At 68.4% G+C, this 20,835-nt stretch overlaps 1 protein-coding gene across 2 annotated transcripts in view; it reads left to right on the plus strand.

The window, feature by feature from the left end:
* The window catches only part of LOC120406755 (transcription factor COE1-like), an 88,334-nt gene extending 68,323 nt beyond the window's left edge, over nucleotides 1-20,011 (plus strand). For both annotated transcript variants that reach the window (XM_039541838.1, XM_039541837.1), the window contains 9 exons: nucleotides 21-154; nucleotides 689-815; nucleotides 3,801-3,889; nucleotides 11,198-11,263; nucleotides 12,910-13,087; nucleotides 14,494-14,679; nucleotides 15,632-15,835; nucleotides 17,156-17,231; nucleotides 17,934-20,011. In XM_039541838.1, the coding sequence (XP_039397772.1) occupies nucleotides 21-154; nucleotides 689-815; nucleotides 3,801-3,889; nucleotides 11,198-11,263; nucleotides 12,910-13,087; nucleotides 14,494-14,679; nucleotides 15,632-15,835; nucleotides 17,156-17,226 (1,055 nt within the window). In that variant the 3' untranslated portion in view covers nucleotides 17,227-17,231; nucleotides 17,934-20,011. The remainder of the gene's footprint in view (nucleotides 1-20; nucleotides 155-688; nucleotides 816-3,800; nucleotides 3,890-11,197; nucleotides 11,264-12,909; nucleotides 13,088-14,493; nucleotides 14,680-15,631; nucleotides 15,836-17,155; nucleotides 17,232-17,933) is intronic.
* Nucleotides 20,012-20,835: the final 824 nt, after the last annotated feature.

Here is a 20,835-nt window from a genome sequence, read left to right on the forward strand (position 1 = left end):
GTCTCTCTCCCCGCCCGCAGCAGCCACCCCCTGCATCAAGGCCGTCAGCCCCAGCGAAGGGTGGACGACGGGCGGCGCCACCGTCATCGTCATCGGCGACAACTTCTTTGACGGGCTGCAGGTCGTCTTCGGCACCATGCTGGTGTGGAGCGAGGTGGGCGAGCGGGGGGGCCCTTCCCCCGGTGCCTCTGTCCCTCCTGAGGCCTCCCGCCTTCGGGCTGCAGGGGCAGCTGTGGGTCCAGGCCAAGGGGCCCTGCCTTGTGCTGCGCAGCTCCCTGAGGTGCGGAGCCAGGCTCCCTTCAGAGCTCCGGCCCCCCCGATGCCGTCTCCGCAGGTGCCACCCTCCCGCCCGTCTCCCAGCGCCAGGCCACCCCTGGGCCCGGCCAGGCCTCAGCCCGGCAGCCCCAGCCTGGCCTGGGGAGGGGCTCCAGGGGCACCGCCGGCCCCTGGGGGCTCCCCACGAGGAGGGGCCGCAATGGAGGCTGCTCATGCCGCCGGCTGGCCAGCGCAGGGTCCTTGCACTGGCTAGTCTGTGAGCCTGAGAGGCTGGGCTCTACCCGGGGGGTGCGGCGGGAGGAGAGTGAATCTGCACCTGAATCGGGGCCTTAATCACCCCCCCATTGCCCCCTGTCATCACCCCCCCCCCACTGCACATGGGCTCAGCCCCCCTCTCTCCTGCCCCTTGCAGCTGATCACCCCTCACGCCATCCGGGTGCAGACGCCGCCCCGCCACATCCCCGGCGTGGTGGAGGTGACGCTCTCCTACAAGTCGAAGCAGTTCTGCAAGGGAGCGCCCGGCCGCTTCGTCTACACAGGTGAGGGGCGCGTCGGGCAGGGCAGCTCCGCCCTCGGTGCCCTGCACTCCCAGCCGCGCTCACCTGCTCAGCCACGGTGGCAGGGGGGACGAGTGACGTGCCCAGGGCCGGAGAGCGAGCGGGTGGCAGAGGAACCCCAGAGTCCTGCGCCACTGGTGTAACTGCTAGGCAGCACTGCCTCTCCCCGCCCCGGGGGATTCTGGGAGTTACTGGTGGCCAGGGGCTGGTGGGTGATTGGCCGCCCCCGAGGCGTTGAGCCCACTGGATGGCCAGGAAATCATCCTTGGTGGCCCTTGTCTCGTTGCTCTGCTCTTGGGATGCCATTTCCTCCTCCCCCATGGTGGAGGCCTGTGGGGCAGCCCTGGGCTGGCCGTGCTGTGTCCTGCCCAGACTTCTCGCCCCAGTGGCCCACCGACTGCCGCGACGAGGCCTCCTGCCCGCAGAGAGCGACCGGGTCCCTGCTCTGAGCTACGCCGGAGGGGCAGGACAGCAAGGACCTGCCCCCCCAACCCCGTGGGAATGCAGGAGTGGGAGGGGGGCCTGGTGAGCTCTGAATCACCCCCCGCCCCAGGCTAGGCCCGGGGGGGGCGGGAGGAGGGAGAGAGGACAGTGAGGGGGCAGGTGGCTAGAAAGTCGTGCGGGTGGGGATGGGCGGAGGAGTAAATGGAGGGAGGGGTACATGGGGGTAGATTATAGAGGGTTGGTTTGGTGATAGGATGGGTAGGTAGGTGGGTGGGGTAGGTGGATGGAGGGAGGGAGCTGGAAGGTCGGTGGGGGGGTAGCTGCAGGCGGGGATGGGTAGGTGGGGGTAGATGGAGGAGGGTTGGGGGTAGCTGCAGGCTGGGGATGGGTCAGTGGGGGTAGATGGAGGGAGGGTCGTGGGGTAGCTGCAGGCAGGGGATGGGTAGGTGGGGGTAGATGGATGGAGGGTCAGTGGGGTAGCTGCAGGCGGGGATGGGTAGGTGGGGGTAGATGGATGGAGGGTCGGTGGGGTAGCTGCAGGCGGGGATGGGTAGGTGGGGGTAGATGGAGGAGGGACGGTGGGGTAGCTGCAGGCGGGGATGGGTAGGTGGTGGGTAGATGGAGGAGGGTCGGTGGGGGTAGCTGCAGGCGGGGATGGGTAGGTGGGGGTAGATGGAGGGAGGGTCGGTGGGGGTAGCTGCAGGCGGGGATGGGTAGGTGGGGGTAGATGGATGGAGGGTCGGTGGGGTAGCTGCGGCGGGGATGGGTAGGTGGGGGTAGATGGAGGAGGGTCGGTGGGGTTGATGGATGGATGGTTAGGTAGGGGATGGAGGGAGGGTGCAGGCGGGGATGGGTAGGTAGGTGGGGTAGATGGAGGAGGGTCGGGGGGGTGCTGCAGGCGGGGATGGGTAGGTGGGGTAGATGGAGGAGGGTCGGTGGGGCTGCAGGCGGGGATGGGTAGGTGGGCTAGACCCTGGAGGAGGGTGAGGTCGTGTGTGCTGCAGGCGGGGATGGGTAGACCCTGTGTGGGTAGATGGATGTCTGAGGCCTGTGTGTGATGGGTAGCTGTAGGCGGGGGATGGGTGTGTGCTAGACCCTGTGTGTGTGACATGACACCATGTGTGTGACACCGCGTGTGTGCTAGACCCTGTGTGTGTGACACACCATGTGTGTGTGACATCACGTGTGTGCTAGAGCCTGTGTGTGTGACATGACACCGTGTGTGTGAGACCCTGTGTGTGATGCTGCGTGTGAGGCAGTGTGTGCATGTCACACAGTGTGTGTGTGTCACGGGGATTCTGCCCCCGCTGGCATGTGCTCTGGCTGCGTCCCGGCTGCTGAGCGGCGGCTCCCCCTGCCAGGTGGTTTGGGCTCCTCCCCGGCTGGGTGCCGTGTTCCCCGCTGCGGGGTCGAGCGCTGGCGGGTGCTCCCAGCACACAGGCGCCGGGTGGCTCCTGCCCAGAGCGTGGGGTGACGGGGTGGGGAGACGGCCCATCTGGCCGGGGTAAGCCTGCCTGTCCCCAGGCCTTCCCCGGGACCCAGCCCGGAGCGGCCGGGGCTCCTGCTGCCAGCCTGCAGCTCCCGTTCTCTCCCCGCACCCCGCGTCCCGCTGTCCGTCCCGGCTCTGCCCCTCTGGCCTGGTGCAGCTGCGGGGCTTGGGGGAGAGGCCCCTGGATAGACTCCGGGTCACTAACGCAAGGAGGCGGGAGCGGAGCATGTGGCTGGGCCCAGGGGTCACGGATCCATGGGCTCGGGGCAATGCCCCACCTTTTAAACAGTCCCTGGGAGCCCCCCTCCGCCTGCCAGGCCCCCCTGAGTCCCACTCTTCCTCGCCTGGGCCCGCTGCCTAGATGGAGCTCTGGGCGGGTGGCATGGGGCCAGCCCCCCGGGAGAGCCTCGCCCCCTGCATGGGGCAGTGCACCCCCAGGGTCATGCAGTGACACCCGGCTGCAGTCGCAGAGCGAGCCCCGGGACGCAGCCCTGAGATGTAGGGGTGACAGCACCGTCTGTCTGTCCTGCCCCCAGCAAAGCACCAGTCGGGGGCAGCGGGGTCACCTCTGGCCTGTGCCCCTTGTCCCCACCGGTCCCGTCCCCGCTCGCAGTCCCAGGGTCACGGGTCAGCGTTCTGGCCTCGGGGATTGTCCATCGTCGTGGCGGGTTCTTGTGCCTTTGGGGCAGACTCGGCCGCTCTTTAGCCCGACAGCTCAGCGACACACACGCCTGCGTCTCCTGGCCCCCCGAGAGCGCATGTCGTCCTTTCCTCCCCCTGGGAGCCAGGCAAGGCTGGGGGGAAACTGAGGCACACACCAGGGTCTCTGAATTATTACAAAACATTCCCACTTTGTCACCCCAGGACTCCTGGGTTCTGTGGCCTGGCTCTGTGCCCATGGGTAGGTCAGCCTCCTGTGCCATGCCTCAGTTTCCCCCATGAGGACAGCACCAGCCCCTCCCCTCAGGCAGGTGGGGTTTAGAGGGAGCCCTGGCCCATGGCACCTGACCCTCGCTGTCTCCCTCCCTCCCCAGCACTGAACGAGCCGACCATCGACTACGGGTTCCAGCGGCTGCAGAAGGTGATCCCCCGGCACCCCGGAGACCCTGAGCGCTTACCCAAGGTAGGGCTGCTCCCCCCCAGGGCATGGAGGGAGCGCGGGTCAGGGGGCACAGCCCCACGGCGGTCAGGTTCCCATGCCGCCAGCCCAGCCGCGACGGGCTCCACAGCACTGCCAGCGAACGGCTGCCCGGCTCTGGCCCCATGCTCCCCGTGCCCGGACAGCGCGCTGGCATCTGGGCTGAGGCGGCAGGGGAGGGGAAATGGCGCCCCATGGCCAAGCGTCTTTCCTCCCATTCTGCTGTCACCCTGCCCAGCCCCTGCCTCCCGAGGGGGAAACTGAGGCGCAAGTGGCAGGGAAGCCCCTGGGCCTCCCCGCTGCCAGGGCCGCCCGGCTGGGTCCACTCGCAGGATCGAGGCCACCGTCATCAATGGGAATCTGGGTTTTGTTTCCCGAGGCGCTTTCCCAACATACAAAGACACCCAGCGCGGCCCGGGAGAGCCCAGCCCGACTGACCGGCCCAGGGGGTGCATCGGGGAGGGGACGTCGGGCTGGCTGGGGACTCCAGGCCTGGCGCGCTGCACCCCTGAGAGACCGGGTGCCTCCGAGACTTGTGCCGCCTCTGGCCCCCCTCCCTCCCTGTGCCCCCTCGGCGCCCCTTGCCCCGGAAGGGGACAGTGGGTTGCTGGTGCCAGGCCAGGCAGCCGCGATGGGGGCACAGCCAGCGTTGGGCTGCGTGAGGGGTGGGGGCCTTGGGGCGCTGCAGGGAGCGGGGCCTAGACGGGCCTGTCCTTCTCTCCCCCCCACCCCCCACGCCGTGACACTAATGGCTCCAGGCAGGGCCAGGGCCGCCTGATGAGAAGTGATAGGCCGAAGCTGCTGACAAATTGGAGCCATTCATCATGTGGTGACAGGGCCCAGCCGCCCGCGCTGCGCTCACTGCTGCCCCTGCGGGGATAGGGGGCAGGGACCCCCCGTTCCAGCGTATGCATGGGGGCCGCAAGGGGGAACCACCTGCCCCAGGACCCAGAGGCCATCGGCGTCAGACGCTGGATTAGAACCCGCGTCCTGTGCTCTGGCCATACGGGGCAGCGGCCCCCTCTGCCGGGAGTGGGGGAACAGCACGGCATCTCTGTCAGATAGAGGGGGGTCCGCTGGGCAGAGCAGGGGTGGGCCTCAGGACTCCTGGGTTCCATTCCTGGCTCTGGGAGGGGAGTGGGGTCGGTGGGTGAGAGCCAGGACTTCTCCCCCAGGCCTGCACTGCTCCCCAGTTTCTCCCACCAGCTGTGACAGGCGTGGGCGCGTGAGGCACGGGGGACGGTGCTGATTGGGTGTCCAGGCGGCCACCTCCCGCTCCCCGCGGCCCAGCTTAGCACTGGCTGGGGCTGCGGTTCGAAGGGCACCGTGTCCGGGCCAGGTGAGGGCCCCCCGCCATGACAGCCGTGCCTGGTGCCCCAGCCCGTGCCCATAGCTGAGACACGTGGTGGGCGCGGGGGTTTGGCTGCATTAGGCAGCTGGGTTACGGCTGGGGCCTGGCTCGGTGTAGCCGGAGTAGCCGGCCCAGGCCGGGGGCCAGGTGTGCCCGGAGAAGGGCAGGCACTGCCCCCTCGCCACCTGCCCGCGCCCCAGCAATGCCAGGGCCAGTGCCGCCCGCGCTGCTGATCAGCCTGGGCGGGCGGGCTGCAGCCAGGCCTTTTCCATGGCGGCATTGATCGGACAGAGGGTACAGACGGCCGGCGAGTGCGTGGCCGTGATTGCCCGTGCTTAGCTTGACAGCGAGTCACTACTGCGGATCTCAGTGGCGGGGCGCTGGGGGGGGGCTGGACGGACAGCGCTGCCCGCCTCCCCCCCCCCACGCCACTGCTGCCTGCCGGGGGGCCTGGGGAAACAGCTGGGAACCAAGCAGGGGGCCAAGGCCTGGCAGACTCCTCCTCAGTGCCTGTCCCCCCCCCCCCCCCAGCTTTCCATGGAGGGGCCTGGGCTGGGGGGTGTATCTGTGTGTGTGTGTGTGTGTGCACTGTGTATTGGGGGGAGTGTATCGGGGGTGCTGTGTGTGTGTGTGTGTTGTATACCAGTGTGGGTGAGTGTGTCTTGTGTATCTCTGGGTGAATGTGTGTGTTGTATATCAGGCGTGTGTCTGTGTATTAGGGGTGGGTGCGTTGTATATCAGTGTGTGTGGTGTGTATCTAAGGGTGTGTTGTGTATGGGGGGGTGTTACATATTGGGGGTATGGATGTGTATGTATTGGGGATGCTGTATATTGGGGATGAGGGGGAGATGTGTGAATGAGTTGTGTATCATGATGTGAGTGGGTCTGTTGTGTGTTGTGTATCAGGACAGGTGTGTTGTGTATCGGGATGTGTGTGTGTGTGTGTTGTGTACCAATGTGGGTGGGTGTGTTGTGTATCAGGGGAGGGGTGTATCGAGGGTGCTGCGTATTGGGGTGTGTGTTGTAAATCGGGGCACATGTGTTGTGTATCGGGATGTGAGTGTGTGTGTTGTGTACCAGTGCATGTGTGTGTGTTGTATATCAGGGATGTTGGAGGGATGTGGAGTGTGTTGTGTATTGGGATGTGAGTGTGTGTGTTGTGTTTCAGTGCGTGTATTGTGTATCAGGGTGAGTGTGTTGTGTATATGTGTGTGTTGCGTATTGGGGTGTGGGTGCTGTATATCGGGTGGGGTGGATTGTATCGGGGCAGGTGTGTTGTGTATCGGGATGTGAGTGTGTGTGTTGTGTACCAGTGCATGTGTGTGTGTTGTATATCAGGGATGTTGGAGGGATGTGGAGTGTGTTGTGTATCAGGATGTGTGTGTGTGTGTTGTGTATCAGTGCGTGTGCGTGTATTGTGTATCAGGGTGAGTGTGTTGTGTATATGTGTGTGTTGCGTATTGGGGTGTGGGTGCTGTATATCGGGTGGGGTGGATTGTATCGGGGCAGGTGTGTTGTGTATCGGGACGTGAGTGTGTGTGTTGTGTATCAGTGCGCATGTGTTGTGTATCAGTGCGCATGTGTTGTGTATTGGGGGGTGTATCCAGGGGAGGGGGCACCCTCTAGTGGCAGACCCCAGTTACGACAGGGCCCAGTCGGGTTGCTGTCCGGTGTCTGTTTTGGCAGAGGCCTGCGGGGCGGGGGTGACGGGAGGCTGGGGGCAGGCGGCCGGGGGGGGACTGGCGAGAGGAGACAGGGGCCCCCGTACCTCCAGCTGTGGCTTTATGGTTGACCCCTGGGGGTAAAATCGCGCCGGATGTGCCCTCTCCTGATCTCCGTCCTCCCCCCGCCCGGCTCCAGACAGAGCCCCCAGCGCCCCGCCCTGCCCACCCCTCATCACCCCTCCTGTCACCCCCCTTACGGCCCCAGGACTGGGGGGCCGGGTGCATCCGGCTGCCTGCTCTGGGCCCGAGGGACCCACGGGTCTGCGCTGCACCCGACACGGGGCTTGTCCCCCTGGGATCGAGTACGAGTGTCCACGCCTGGCTCATCAGCACCGGCTGCCGCCCCGCCCGCCCGCCCGCCGGGTTACCGCGCTCGCCCACAGGCGCGCAAGGGGTCCTGCGTCCAGCCCCGGCGAATCAACCAGCGCTGGCCCCGAGGCCCAGTACAGCCCTAGGGGGCGCTGTGCTGCCGGGAGCGGGGAGGGGCTCAGCAGGGGGCGCTCTCCCCAGTCCCTAGCATGGTGCTAGGGGGCGCAGTGCTGCCGGGGGGGACAGTAGGGGGCGCTCTCCCCAGTCCCCAGCATGGTGCTAGGGGGCGCTGTGCTGTGGGTGGGGCTCAGCAGGGGGCGCTCTCCCCAGTCCCCAGCATGGTGCTAGGGGGCACTGTGCTGTGGGGGGGCTCAGCAGGGGGCGCTCTCCCCAATCCCCAGCATGTTACTAGGGGGCGCTGTGCTGTGGGTGGGGCTCAGCAGGGGACACTCTCCCCAGTCCCCAGCATGGTGCTAGGGGGCGCTGTGCTGTGGGTGGGGCTCAGCAGGGGACACTCTCCCCAGTCCCCAGCATGGTGCTAGGGGGCGCTGTGCTGTGGGGGGGGCTCAGCAGGGGGCGCTCTCCCCAGTCCCCAGCATGGTGCTAGGGGGCGCTGTGCTGTGGGAGGGTCTCAGTAGGGGGCGCTCTCCCCAATCCCCAGCATGGTGCTAGGGGGCGCTGTGCTGTGGGGAGGGGCTCAGCAGGGGGCACTCTCCCCAGTCCCCAGCATGGTGCTAGGGGGCGCAGTGCTGCCGGGGGGGACAGTAGGGGGCGCTATCCCCAGTCCCCAGCATGGTGCTAGGGGGCGCTGTGCTGTGGGTGGGGCTCAGCAGGGGGCGCTCTCCCCAGTCCCCAGCATGGTGCTAGGGGGCGCAGTGCTGCCGGGAGGGGCTCAGCAGGGGGCGCTCTCCCCAGTCCCCAGCATTGTGCTAGGGGGCGCTGTGCTGTGGGTGGGGCTCAGTAGGGGGCGCTCTCCCCAGTCCCCAGCATGGTGCTAGGGGGCGCTGTGCTGTGGGTGGGGCTCAGTAGGGGGCGCTCTCCCCAGTCCCCAGCATGGTGCTAGGGGGCGCAGTGCTGCCGGGGGGGACAGTAGGGGGCGCTCTCCCCAATCCCCAGCATGGTGCTAGGGGGCGCTGTGCTGCCGGGGGGGACAGTAGGGGGCGCTCTCCCCTGGCTGACTGTGCACCAGCACCTCTGGAGGTAGCAGGGGCGGGCCGCTCACCCGTGGCTTGTCGTGCTCCCCCCACACACCGCCTTGCAGGGGGCACCCTGGGCACAGCCCTGCCTCTGACCCACCTGGCTAGGCCCCTGCTGGGTGTGGAGCGCCTCTGTGCCCGCGTGCACTCACCTGCCCAAGCAGGGCATGGGTCACAGGGCTCCTCCAGTCTATGGGAGCCGGGTTCCTGGCCGTGCCCAGACGGGCCCCCTGGCACCAGGAGCCCCGTGTCCTGGCTGGTGATTGCCAGGTTCCCTGGGAATCCTGCAGTGGGGCCAGCTGGTTCTCCTCCTTCTCGGGGTGTGTATTGCTCCGTCCAGGGCTCCTCCTTGCCCCCCTCGTCCTGGTACCCCTCCCCTTCCTCAGGCCTCCTGGGCACGCCAGTGCCTTAGCCCCACCCCCCAAGGGCGAGATGGGGAGCTGAGCCCAGCCAGTGCACCGGCAGTGCCCACTGCAATCCAGTGTTCGCCAACGGCTCCCGGGGGCTTTAACAGTCCTGCACCCCTCCCCCGGCGCACTCGCCCTAGCAGGGCCGCGCCACCTCCCAGCGGGCTGGGGCGCGGGCAGGGAACAAGGGGCAGGCAGGCCCAGCTGGACCCCGACTCCCCCCTGCCTGGGGGAACTGCCCCTTCTTCACCTCCGCCAGGCGCACGCAGCCCACTCCACGTCCAGCCCACAGCCCCGTCCCTGAGCCCCAGCCACGAGCCGACGGCCGGGGCAAACAGGACGGCTTGGATCCCCGCCGAGCTCCCCACGCCAGCAGGAGCTGAGGGACAAGAAGCTAGTGTAGGGTTTGGGGGTGAGGTTGTTGATGGGCCCCTTTGGGGGTACGCTAACGCTCTGGGCACAGCGCTGCGGCTCCGGGAGGTGCATGGAGCGGGTGCGAGCTCATGCCAAGGTCCCCATGTCTCAGCTGAACAGTGACAAATACGTAGCTGGGATCCGCCTGGCCCCCTCAGTGCTGGTAGAACAGGATTCGGGCGAGAAGGATGTCTGTGGTGTTGAGACTTCACTGCACTCTGTGGGTTGCTGCCGGCATTCATCTCCCGTGCTGCCCCTCGTCCCGGCCTGCGCGGTGCTGTTGAGCGGCTGGACGGTCAGCCTGTCTGACGCCGTAACTCAGCAGGCAGGGGAGGCAGGAGCTGGTGGGAAGAGCTGCTCTGCTCCTGGCCCACAGCGACACTGGGGCGCAGGGTGGGCAGCGGGTTGGGCGAAGGTAGAAGCCATGCGGCGCTCGCCTGCCTCACAAGCCAAGCAGCAGGTCCAGTTCTCGGTCAGCCTGGCCAGCTATCACCGGAGGTTTGCAAAGGGGTTTAGTGACTTTGTGACCCCAGAACAGACCCTACACAAAAGGGGAACCGGAGCAGAGGCCTGGAGCCAGGCCTGGGAGAAAGGTTTTGTTTAAAGAGCCAGTTTCAGCCAGCCCTGATCTCAGCAAACCCTGATGCTGCTAACACTGGGCTTTCGCAGTGCTAGTGCGGGCAGTGCAAACCTGCCCCCACGCGCAGAGCTAGGCTGGCACGGAGTGGGGGCGCTGTGCCATCGCTGGGGCCAGAACGCAGCTTCAGCCCCATCTGTGACATAGCGGATGTAAGGGGCGACCAGCCCTCTCCCCGCCAGTATGGTGTTCCCCGGGGCCCATGGGGGCTGCCCTGCTGGAGCCTGGCGTGGCAGGAGGGGCACACAGAACTAGCCTGTAACGAGGGCTGTAACGGCCTAGGATAGGGGAACCTAAGAGCCCTGGCTGGGATGATTGAGTTGGGGATTGGGCCTGCTCTGAGCAGGGGGCTGGACTAGATGCCTCCTGAGCTCCCTTCCCACCCTGGGGTTCTGGGATTCTATGAACCCTGGGGTGTGTTCAGGAGCGTCGGCGACACCTGGATGTTGGGGGTCGCATCAGGCTGCCCTGCCGGGGCTCAGGAGCGTGAGAACCAATCTCAGGACAGGCTGCCAGCAACCAGGGCACACACCCCACATTGCCTGGGAGAGCTGTGCTGATTTCACCAACCAGTTACCACGTGCAAAGTCCTCAGTAACAGGCTGACCATGGAGTCACAGCCGTCCCCTTGGGCGCCACCCAGCTGAGCTGCCTGTGGGGCAGTAACACTGGGGTTCCTGCCAGTGCCCAAGGACCAGTCACTCTCCCCCGGGCGGTTGCACCCCACAGAGAACCCTGTAGCCCAGCTTGGAATAAACTCTCTGCAGATGTGTGATAGGAAAAGGAGACAAGAGAGTTATTTACAGGGCTAAAGCAGGGAACATAGATCCACACGTGAGTTACAGGCTTAAGCTTCAAAGGTCAGAGACGCGTCTATAGTTAGCAAGGCTCTGTATGGCCTTTGGCTGACCCAGGCTGAGCACCGGGGATCTCTTGCTTATGCCTAGAAACTCTTCCCCCCCGCCCCCGAGTCCAAGCTGTGTAGAGATCCAGTCCCTTCTTCTTAGGGGGTTTTATCCCCCCCCCCCCACGTGCTCCAAGCTGTGAGCTCAGCCAGCGGGAGGAATCTGCTTGCAGGACTTGTGTCGGGCAGGACACAGCACCTGTTGGAGACCAGCGCTTGCCACACTAATGTGCCTCTCCTGTCGGGGGAGTTATGCAGCCACAGGCGCATTGAGAGGCGACAGGAGAACTCGCCTTCCGCGCAGTGCTCCCAGCCCCCGCCGGCCCCCTCTGACCCCCTCTCTCCCCCCAGGAAGTCCTGCTGAAGAGGGCAGCAGACCTGGTGGAGGCCCTGTACGGGATGCCGCACAATAACCAGGTACCGCAGAACTGGCGCCCAGCTGGCCTGGCGCGTGGGAGAATGTCCCGTCTGCCTGCCCGTCACCAGGGCATCAGACCCCCTTCCTGGGCATTGGCCCAGCCGGTGCTGCCTGACCTGGCCTGGGGACCAAAGCCTCTGACGGCACGACAGCCCCGCGCTGGCACCCAGGCAGGAGACGGGACACGGGTCCTGCCACCGCCCGGCCAGAGCCAATCTCCTGCCAGAGGGACGTGTCCTGTCCGCCCCGTGACCGTCACTCTGTGACTGGCTCCTGCCCCAGAGCGCGAGCTGGGACCCAGAGGGGCCACCTGGCCTCAGCGCCCGCCTCCCAGAGCGCAGTCTGGGTCAGATAGCACCCCGTGCACAGCCCCACCCCCTCCATGCCCTCTCCCACCCCTTCACCGCCCCGTCTGTCCCACTTAGATCCCTGCCCCCACTACCCCCCCTGCCCTCCCACCCCTTCACCGCCCTGTCCATCCCACTTAGCTCCCTGCCCCCACTACCCCTCCCTGCCCTCCCACCCCTTCACCGTCCCATCCGTCCCCTCCACTTCCTGCCCCCTCCTCTCCCCACCACCTCCATGCCCTCCCATCACCCCATTCACTGCCCCATCCGTCCCCCCACTACCCCTCCCTGCCCTCCCACCCCTTCACCGCCCCATCCGTCCCCCTCCACTTCCTGCCACCTCCTCTCCCCCACCACCTCCCTGCCCTCCCATCACCCCATTCACTGCCCCATCCGTCCCCCTTAGCTCCCTGCCCCCACTACCCCTCCCTGCCCTCCCACCCCTTCACCGTCCCATCCGTCCCACTTAGCTCCCTGCCCCCCACTACCCCTCCATGCCCTCCCACCCCTTCACCGTCCCATCCGTCCCACTTAGATCCCTGCCCCCACTACCACCTCCTGCCCTCCCACACCTTCACCGTCCGTCCGTCCCCCTCTACTTCCTGCCCCTCCCTCTCCCCACCACCTCCTGCCCTCCCATCACCTCATTCACTGCCCCATCCATCCCCTTAGCTCCCTGCCCTCCCACCCCTTCACCATCCCATCCATCCCCTTAGATCCCTGCCCCTCCACCCCTCCATGTTCTGCCACCCCTTCCCCGCCCCGTCCCTCCCCCTCCACTCCCTGTGCCCGTCCTGCCCCTCAAACCCCTCCCTGCCCTCCCACCCCTTCATTGCTCCGTCCATCCCCTCCACTGTGTGCCCCCAACCCCTGCCACCTCTGTTCCCCCGTTGGGGAAGGCAGGGGCGGTGGAGCTGGCTGGGCCCAGCCCCACATCTGCTTCACATCAGGAATTCCAGGCCATTGAGTCAAGCGCTCCGGGAGCTGCCTCCGCCCGCCCGCGTGCAGGGGCTGCCACTTGCCCTGGCCCCCGCCAGCCTCTGCTGCCTGCCCCCTGGGCGGACGTGGCTCCAGCCCAGCCGACCGGACCCCCAGGAGCCCCCGCGGGTCTTAGCTCCCTGTGCCCGTCCCAGGCCTGCATGACACAAGTTTGGGAGGCCTCAGCCCCCATCCCCCCCGGCCAGCAGAAAGGGTCTGAACGGGCTGTGGGGGGCGGGCGCCTCGGGCCTGGCAGCTGCCACGCTGCTCCCTGGCCCGGGCGAGTGGCCGGGGGTGACGGGCAGCTCCTGTCTCTGCAGGACGTCATCCTGAAGCGAGCGGCAGACATCGCCGAGGCCCTGTACAGCGTCCCGCGCACCCCCAGCCAGCTGGCGTCGCTGGCCGGGAACCACGGCCACACCGGCATGCTGGGCAGCAGCTCCTTCGGCAGCCAGCTGGCCATCAACATCAGCGACCCGGCCCCGGGCCCCGAGCAAGGTGTGTGCGGGTGGGGGGCAGCACTCACCCTGCGGCAGAGCCCCAAGCCGCGGGAGGGGGGGCAGCGCTCACCCTGCGGCAGAGCCCCAAGCCGGGGGGGGGCAGCGCTCACCCTACTGCAGAGCCCCAAGCCACGGGGGGCAGCGCTCACCCTATGGCAAAGCCCCAAGCCGCGGGGGGGGGGGCAGCGCTCACCCTATGGCAGAGCCCCAAGCCGCGGGGGGGGGGGCAGCGCTCCCCCTCCTGCAGAGCCCCACGCCACGGGGGGCAGCGCTCACCCTATGGCAGAGCCCCAAGCCGCGGGGGGGGGGGGCAGCGCTCACCCTGCGGCAGAGCCCCAAGCCGCGGGGCCCCAGGGCGGTGAGTCCCAGGGGCAGGGGCTCTCCAGCCTGTTCTCACCGGGCGGCACGCCAGGTCTTCGGTGGCACTGAAGGACCCACCGCTGAAGTGCCGCCGAAGACCCGGAGCGCCGCCGGTGAGTACAAGTGCCACAGCCGATGGCGCCTTTTTTACGTCCACCCCCCTATTGAGAGTAAAAATTCAAAAGGCGTCAAAAAATGAAAACGGTGCCACTTCTGCACAGTGGGGGAGCGGCTGCTGCCTCCCAGCTACGCTGCTGCCTGCGGGGGGTGGGGTGAGCGCCCAGGGGCGAGAGGAGCCTTTGGCAGTCTGGGGCACTGTGCCGGCAGAGGCGCCAGCTGGCAGAGGAGCCTCCCTGGCTCTTGGCTGGGAACGCTCCTCATGCGCTCGCAGCGGCGACATCAGTGCCAGAGGAGATTGCGCCTGAGTGGCTGTTACTCCCCAGAGGTGGCTGCATTGCAGTGCTGAGGCGCGTGGCCCTGGGGCTGATGCTCTGTGCTAAGGGCTGTTTGTCACACCGGGGCGGGGGGGGGGGTCCGGCAGCCCGGGCAGCGAGGGGGCAGGTGCTGTGCCGGGTCTGTGGGTGGCCCAGAGCTGCACGGTGATTCGGGCAGACGGGCCGGTTGTGCTGCTGCTTGGAGCCTGTCAGACTGAGCCGGCGCCCTCAGCGAGGCCACCCCCCGGGAACGCAGGGCACGGTCCAGCCCCCAGGGCATCGTGCTGCCTGTTCGGACCAGCCCAGCCCTCGGTGCCAGCGGCTGGTCCTGGGGAGCGGGTGGGTCCCCCCAGCCTGGCCCAGGCCTGCCAGCTGCCCTCGGGGCCGGGGCTCTGGTGCAGGGGGTGGTCTGAGGTGAACCCGGGTCAGGGAGGGGAGAGGACTGGGTGTGGGGGGGTCTGGTGCCGTGTCCTGCCCAGGGCGCGCACTCCCATAATGCACCTGGCCGGGGGGGGTTTCCTTCCTCCCCTGTGACCAGGTAGCGGGGTCAGTGGGTGGTGGGAGCAGCCCCCCCGGCCATCCCGCCAACGCTGCCCCTTGTCGCCCGCAGGCTACGCCCGCAACACGAGCAGCGTCTCGCCGCGGGGCTACGTGCCCAGCTCCACCCCGCAGCAGAGCGGCTACAACACCATCACGTCCAGCATGAACGGCTACGGGGGGGCGGCCATGACCGGCCTCGGGGTGCCCGGCTCCCCCAGCTTCCTCAACGGCTCCACCGCCAACTCCCCCTACGCCAGTGAGTCGCAGAGGGGCCCAGGCAGGCACTGCCCACCTGTGCCGGGGGAACCTCCTGCGTGTGGCCATGGGGGCTGCGTGGGGGGCTCCCTGGGCAAGGGTGACTCCACCAGCGCCCCAGAGGGTGCAGACAGGCGCTGGATCCACAGGTTGTCCTGTAACCCCATTGGAATGGCTCCCTTGTGGGGGGGGGGGTTCCCATGTCTCCAGGGCCCCTTGCCCGATACAGCCCTGCCCTACAGCATCACGGAGCCCCCTGCCCGGCGCCCAGCCCCTCGGCTCAGCCTGCCCTGCCATGTGCCAGGGGCCCTTGCTGTGCACATGCTCTCAGGGTCTTCCTCGCATGACGCCACCATACATCCTGTGCTGGGTGGGGCAGGGTGTGCCCCCCCATGGCCCCCAGTGCTGGGTGGGGCAGGGTGTGCCCCCCATGACCCCCAGCGCTGGGTGGGGCAGGGTGTGCCCCCCATGGCCCCCAGCGCTGGGTGGGGCAGGGTGTGCCCCCCATGGCCCCCACTGCTGGGTGGGGCAGGGTGTCCCCCCCCATGGCCCCCAGCGCTGGGTGGGGCAGGGTGTGCCCCCCATGGCCCCCACTGCTGGGTGGGGCAGGGTGTCCCCCCCCATGGCCCCCAGCACTGGGTGGGGCAGGGTGTGTCCCCCCATGACCCCCAGTGCTGGGTGGGGCAGGGTGTGCCCCCCCATGACCCCCCAGCGCTGGGTGGGGCAGGGTGTGCCCCCCATGACCCCCCAGCGCTGGGTGGGGCAGGGTGTGCCCCCCATGGCCCCCAGTGCTGGGTGGGGCAGGGTGTCCCCCCCCCTTGGAGCTTCTGGTGCTGGGTAGGGCAGGGGGCGCCCCCCAGAGTCCCTGCCCAGCCCCCCCAGACCACGTCCTGAACCCAACAGCTCCCCGGGCCCCTGCCAGCCTGTCTGACTGTCTCCTCTGCCCGCTGCAGTCATGCCCTCCAGCCCCCCGCTGGGCGCCTCCTCCATCACCCTCCCGTCCGGCGCCAGCTCCTCCACCCCCGCCGGCGTCTTCTCCTTCTCCCCGGTCAATATGATCTCCGCCGTGAAGCAGAAGAGCGCCTTCGCCCCCGTGGTGCGGCCGCCCACCTCCCCCACCCCCACCTGCACCAGCACCAACGGGAGCAGCCTGCAGGGTGAGTCGGCTGCACCCTGGGGCTGGGAGGCCCCTCTGGATCCGTGGGCAGCGGGGGCTGGATTCCCACAGGGGGCTGGGATACTAGCGCCCTCGATGGACTGGCACAGCTGGGAATTCCCTGCCCGCCAAGGTGCCGAACTCCTCTCCCTCCCACTCTGCTCCCAGCCCTGGAGCCAGGCCAGGCCCGGGTCCATCTTGCCCCCTCCCTTTTTGCCTGCGCTTTTTTTAGAAGCATCTAAGTCATTCCCGACTCTCCCGCCCTGCGGCAGCCAGTCCCGCAGGTTAACAGTGCACCGCTCCTGCCTGCTGTAGCGTGCGTTCCCTTCGGCTCACATGGCGTTCCCGCTGCTCCTGCCTTGGGGCACCTCCTCGCACGCGACGGCGCCTTCTCGGGACCAAGATGGGAGGCCTGACTCTGGCCAGAAACCGGGCGGAGCGGACCCCGCTATGGCCGGGCGGGGATCCCCTGCAGAGACGGGGTGGAGCAGACCCCGCCGTGGCCGGGCGGGGATCCCCTGCAGAGACGGGGCGGAGCAGACCCCACCGTGGCTCGGTGGGGATCCCAAGCAGTGTTCAGGCAGAGCAGACCCCGCCGTGGCCGGGCAGGGATCCCCTGCAGAGACGGGGCGGAGCAGACCCCGCCGTGGCCGGGTGGGGATCCCCTGCAGAGACGGGGCGGAGCAGACCCCGCCGTGGCTGGGCGGGGATCCCCTGCAGAGACGGGGCGGGGCGGACCCCGCCGTGGCTGGGCAGGGATCCCCTGCAGAGACGGGCGGAGCGGATCCCGCCGTGGCCGGTTGGGGATCCCCTGCAGAGACGGGGCGGAGCGGACCCCGCCGTGGCCGGGTGGGGATCCCCTGCAGAGACGGGGCGGAGCAGACCCCGCCGTGGCTGGGCGGGGATCCCCTGCAGAGACGGGCGGAGCGGATCCCGCCGTGGCTGGGTGGGGATCCCAAGCAGAGGCAGGCGGGCGGACCCGCCGTGGCCGGGCGGGGATCCCCTGCAGAGACGGGGCGGAGCAGACCCCGCCGTGGCTGGGTGGGGATCCCAAGCAGTGTTCAGGCAGAGCAGACCCCGCCATGGCCGGGCGGGGATCCCCTGCAGAGACGGGCCGGGGCGGACCCCACCGTGGCGGGGTGGGATCTCATGCAGGGGGTGTGTAATTCCTGGGGGCCGGGCGCGGATTGGCCAGTGGGCTGGGGGGTAAAGTGGCCGCGCTGGCTCCAGCTCCCCCCCTTGATTCTCTCTCGCCCTCCCTCCTGCGCTGACACTTTCCCTCTCTTCTTCCCTCCCGGCTGCGCTTTGCTCGGCTGCCCAGACCAGTCTTTCGAGGACTCCGACAAGTTTCACCCCCCTGCTCGGTCGCTCCAAGGACTGGCCTATTCCTAAACACAGTACGTCGCTCTCCGCGGCTCTCCTGCCCGCGTGAGGAGGGGGCCGCCCCCCAGGGCTCTGGGTGGCTCCCCTGCTCCCCGTGGGGACAGGAAGCTTTCGCGTTGCAAGCCGGGCCGGGTGGGACCCAGGCTCGCCCAGGGGCCTCTCCCCATCGCTGACGGGAGGGGGCCCGGTCGGGTGACTAGGGCGACTCTGAGAGCCTGTGACTGCCCCAGGCCGCCGCTCTGCACTGCCTGGGCACCCCACAGCGCAGCGTCCCCTGAGCCGGGCCGGACACGCCGGGCTGAGACTCTGCTGGGGCCGTCCCTGCCCGCGGGGATGGGAAGGTGGCGGGACCAGGCCCCAGCGAGTCCTTGGCTCCTGGTCCTGCCCAGCGCTCTGAAGGGGTGAGACGCTCAGGACGGCTGCTGGGCATCCTGGCGCACCTGCCTGCCCGCCTCTCTCCATGCACTGGCATGTGCAGCGCTGAGCTCCGAGCCCCCCGGGCGGGAGAGGGCAGCGGGACGCTGTCGTGGGAGGTTCCCAGGTGCCCGGCTTTGCCACCGGCCCCTCCCAGCTCCGTTCTGCTCCCCCACACAATGCCCTGCCGGTGGGGCTGGCGCTTCCCGCTCTCCTCAGCTGCATGCGGCACCCGAATGCCCCCGCCCCCCCATGGCCCCTGCGCCAGGGACGCCAGCCAATGCCTTCTCCTTCTCTTGCAGCTGTGTCGGGTCTCATTGTGCCACCCATGTGAGCCGGGACTGGAGCAGGACCCCGGAGGGAGCAGACCACGCCCGGGGACCGAACCTCACCAGTGACTCTGGGGCCCCTAGGGGCTGCGAGGGGGCTCGTGCCCACAGCCCCCCCGCTCCAAAGGACACTGCTGCGGTGGTGGCTTGGTGGGAAGGCAGGCTGCGGCCGGAGGGGAAGCCGTGCCCTCTAGCCAGGGGCAGTTCTGCCAAGCTCCCCCCAGGGCCTGGCTTCACGGACCGCAGGCTGGGTCCCTCCACGGGGTCTGGCTGCGGGCAGGGGGTCTCTGACTGCACCTTGCCCTCCTTCCTGCGGGGGGCTCCCCCCGGCTGCCCCAGCCTGGCACAGGAATGCCGCTCCCAGCCGCCCCAGGTGGAGAGCTCCCGGTAACACCCCCCTCAGCGGCGTGAGGCTAGATGAGGGGCACTGCCGTGGGGGGAAGGGCCTCTGCTGGGGACCTCTCCCCCATGGCTCTGCTCTGGGGCTTGAGACGGGAGCAGCCCGAGCACAGGTTCTGGGGCCAGGACTCCTGGGTTCTGATCCCGGCTCCGCCCGACTCCCGCTGTAGCCTTGGCGACCTGCTGCCCCTCTTCGGCCCTGTCCGGAAAGGGGGCAGGCAGGGGGCTGGGCTGGATTCTGGTCCCTGGAGCGCTGGCACCACCAGGGCTGACCAGAGCCTGGCCCAGCTCGGGGGGGCCCTGGGGTGACGGCTCCCTGCAGGCGCTGGTGACGTGTCCTGCGTCCCCCAGCGTCTGAACTAGCTGCCAGGGTCCAGGGAAGCCCAGAGACCTGGGGGTGGGAACTGACCTTTCCCACAGTAACCAAACTTTGTTATTTTAATGTCAAAACCCCAAAGCCCAGCTCAGGGCTGGGCTGGAGTTTGGGGGCAGAGGCTCAGGGCTATTCGTGCCTTTCGCCCCAGCCGGGCCCCGTCTCCTACATGCTGGGCAAACCCTGGGCAGAGTCGCTCCCGGCTCGCCCGCTTGGTTTCCCCCCTGCCTGGCCCCGCATCTCTGGCAGGGTCACCTGAGCGGGGGGCAGGAGCCGGCAGGCCAGGGGCAACGCGGGAGGGGTGCACGGCACAGACCCCAGCACAGCCCAGAGCCCGCAGCGTTCAGAGCCCGCGGCTAGAACCTCAGCTGCTGGGGTTGGCAGCGCAGGCCCCCGCCCCTCCCTTCCCAGCTCGGCTCGTGGGCTGGACACTCAGCACCGGGACGTTCCCAGATGTTCCCAGCCAGCTGTGGAGCCACGCACCCCCAGACCCCCCACAGGCCGCTGGGCCCACGGCAGCCGGCACCGGACGCTGGAGTCCCCAGTGCGGAGCAGCCTCATTAGCCCAGGCCTCAGCGCTGGGCGGGGTCGTTTGGTGTGGAGCTCGGCCAGGCCTGGCCGGGCCAAGCAGAGGAGGAACCGGAGCCCAGGCCAGCTGCTGCTTTGCTCTCCCAGGGCCGCCTCTAACACCCACCGGCGTCCCTGGGCCCCCTGGGCCGGGGTCCGGCCTCTGCCCTTCCCCTGGCCCGGGGCAGGAATTAACGAAGCGTGAGAGGCCCAGGCCGGCTCCAGCGAAAGGCAGCACCCGAGGCCGCGCGCACGGCCCTGCCGCGCTGGGAGAAACGCGGGGTAAAAACCCAGCGCTGGCCTGTTCCTTTCGGCTCCGGTTTCACCCCGCGGAGCCAGGCCCCTGGGCGCAGACGCCGAGCCGGAGCTGCCGGCTTTGAGATGTACTAAATCCCCCCCAGCCCCAGCCCCACGCCCGGGGGCAGGATGGGTTTAGGGCTCGTTCGCCCCGGGCGGCAGCGCGGGGCCCAGACTGTGTAAATAAGGAAAGGGGAAGGCCCTGGCGCCGGCTGGGCCCCCGGCTTCTCCGTGTGGCTCGTTGCCGGGCGGGCGCCTCCCCCACGCTGAGGTTTTCACTCTGTCCGTCGTGTGTCTGTGAAGCCTGTACAGTAGCCCTGGCGCTACCTTCATGCACTGTGTCACTGTAAGCACATGTAAAGGGAATATTAGCCTCGTTACCCCCGCTAGGCGCTGGGGCCTGGAATATACTGCCTGACGCTGCCTTCCCAGGGTGTCCGTGTGCCTGTCTCTGCCCCGCGCCGCGCCGGGGAAGCCCGGAGGCCCAGCTTTGCCCACTGGGGCTTGCTCGGCGCCAGAGCCTCAGGGCTGGCTCGGCACTTGGTTACCCACGTGGCTCCCCGCGTTCTGTCCTGGGGGGCAGAGAGCTGCTGGGGGGGAGGGGGGTTATGGCCATGGACTCCCAGCTGCAAAACTTGTCCTCGGGGCAGAGATCGGAAGGCCAGAAAGGGGACCCAGCCAGGCTGCCCTCCTGCCTAGCCCTGGGCAGAGACCCTGGCCAGTGCCCCCTGACCCGCCCAGAACGGCTGGGGGCGCCTGGGGCATTTTGTAGCCAGACGTCCATCTCGAGCCTGGACACGAAGTATGGAAACCTCCCCGCGCCCATTGGCGAGCGCGCCCAGGGCCAGCGCCCCCCCGGCCACCACCTGCTCGAACCACCTCGCGCCGGCTCCCCGCGGCAGCGCCCCCGCCACCACCTGCCCGCACCACCTTGCGCCGGCTCCCCGCGGCAGCGCCCCCCCCCCCCCCCCCCGGCCCCCCCCACCTCGCGCCGGCTCCCCGCGGCAGCGCCCCCCCGCCGCCACCTGAAGTCAGCGTGCGTGAGCCGAGCTCCGGGGAAGGCCCCTTGGGGGGCTAGCCAGTGTTCCCCCGTCCTGGCCAATGCGGTGCCCCCCCCCCCAGTCCATGCTCCAGGACCGGGGCCAGTCCCTGCCCTCGGAGACTCGGCCGCGGCCAGGCCGGGCACCATTCCCCAGCCTGTGGCCCACCCCGGTGCTCTCCGGCCTCACGCCCCCCAGG

The sequence above is a fragment of the Mauremys reevesii genome, linkage group 5, assembly GCF_016161935.1.
Source record: "Mauremys reevesii isolate NIE-2019 linkage group 5, ASM1616193v1, whole genome shotgun sequence".
Classification (NCBI taxonomy): domain Eukaryota; kingdom Metazoa; phylum Chordata; order Testudines; family Geoemydidae; genus Mauremys; species Mauremys reevesii.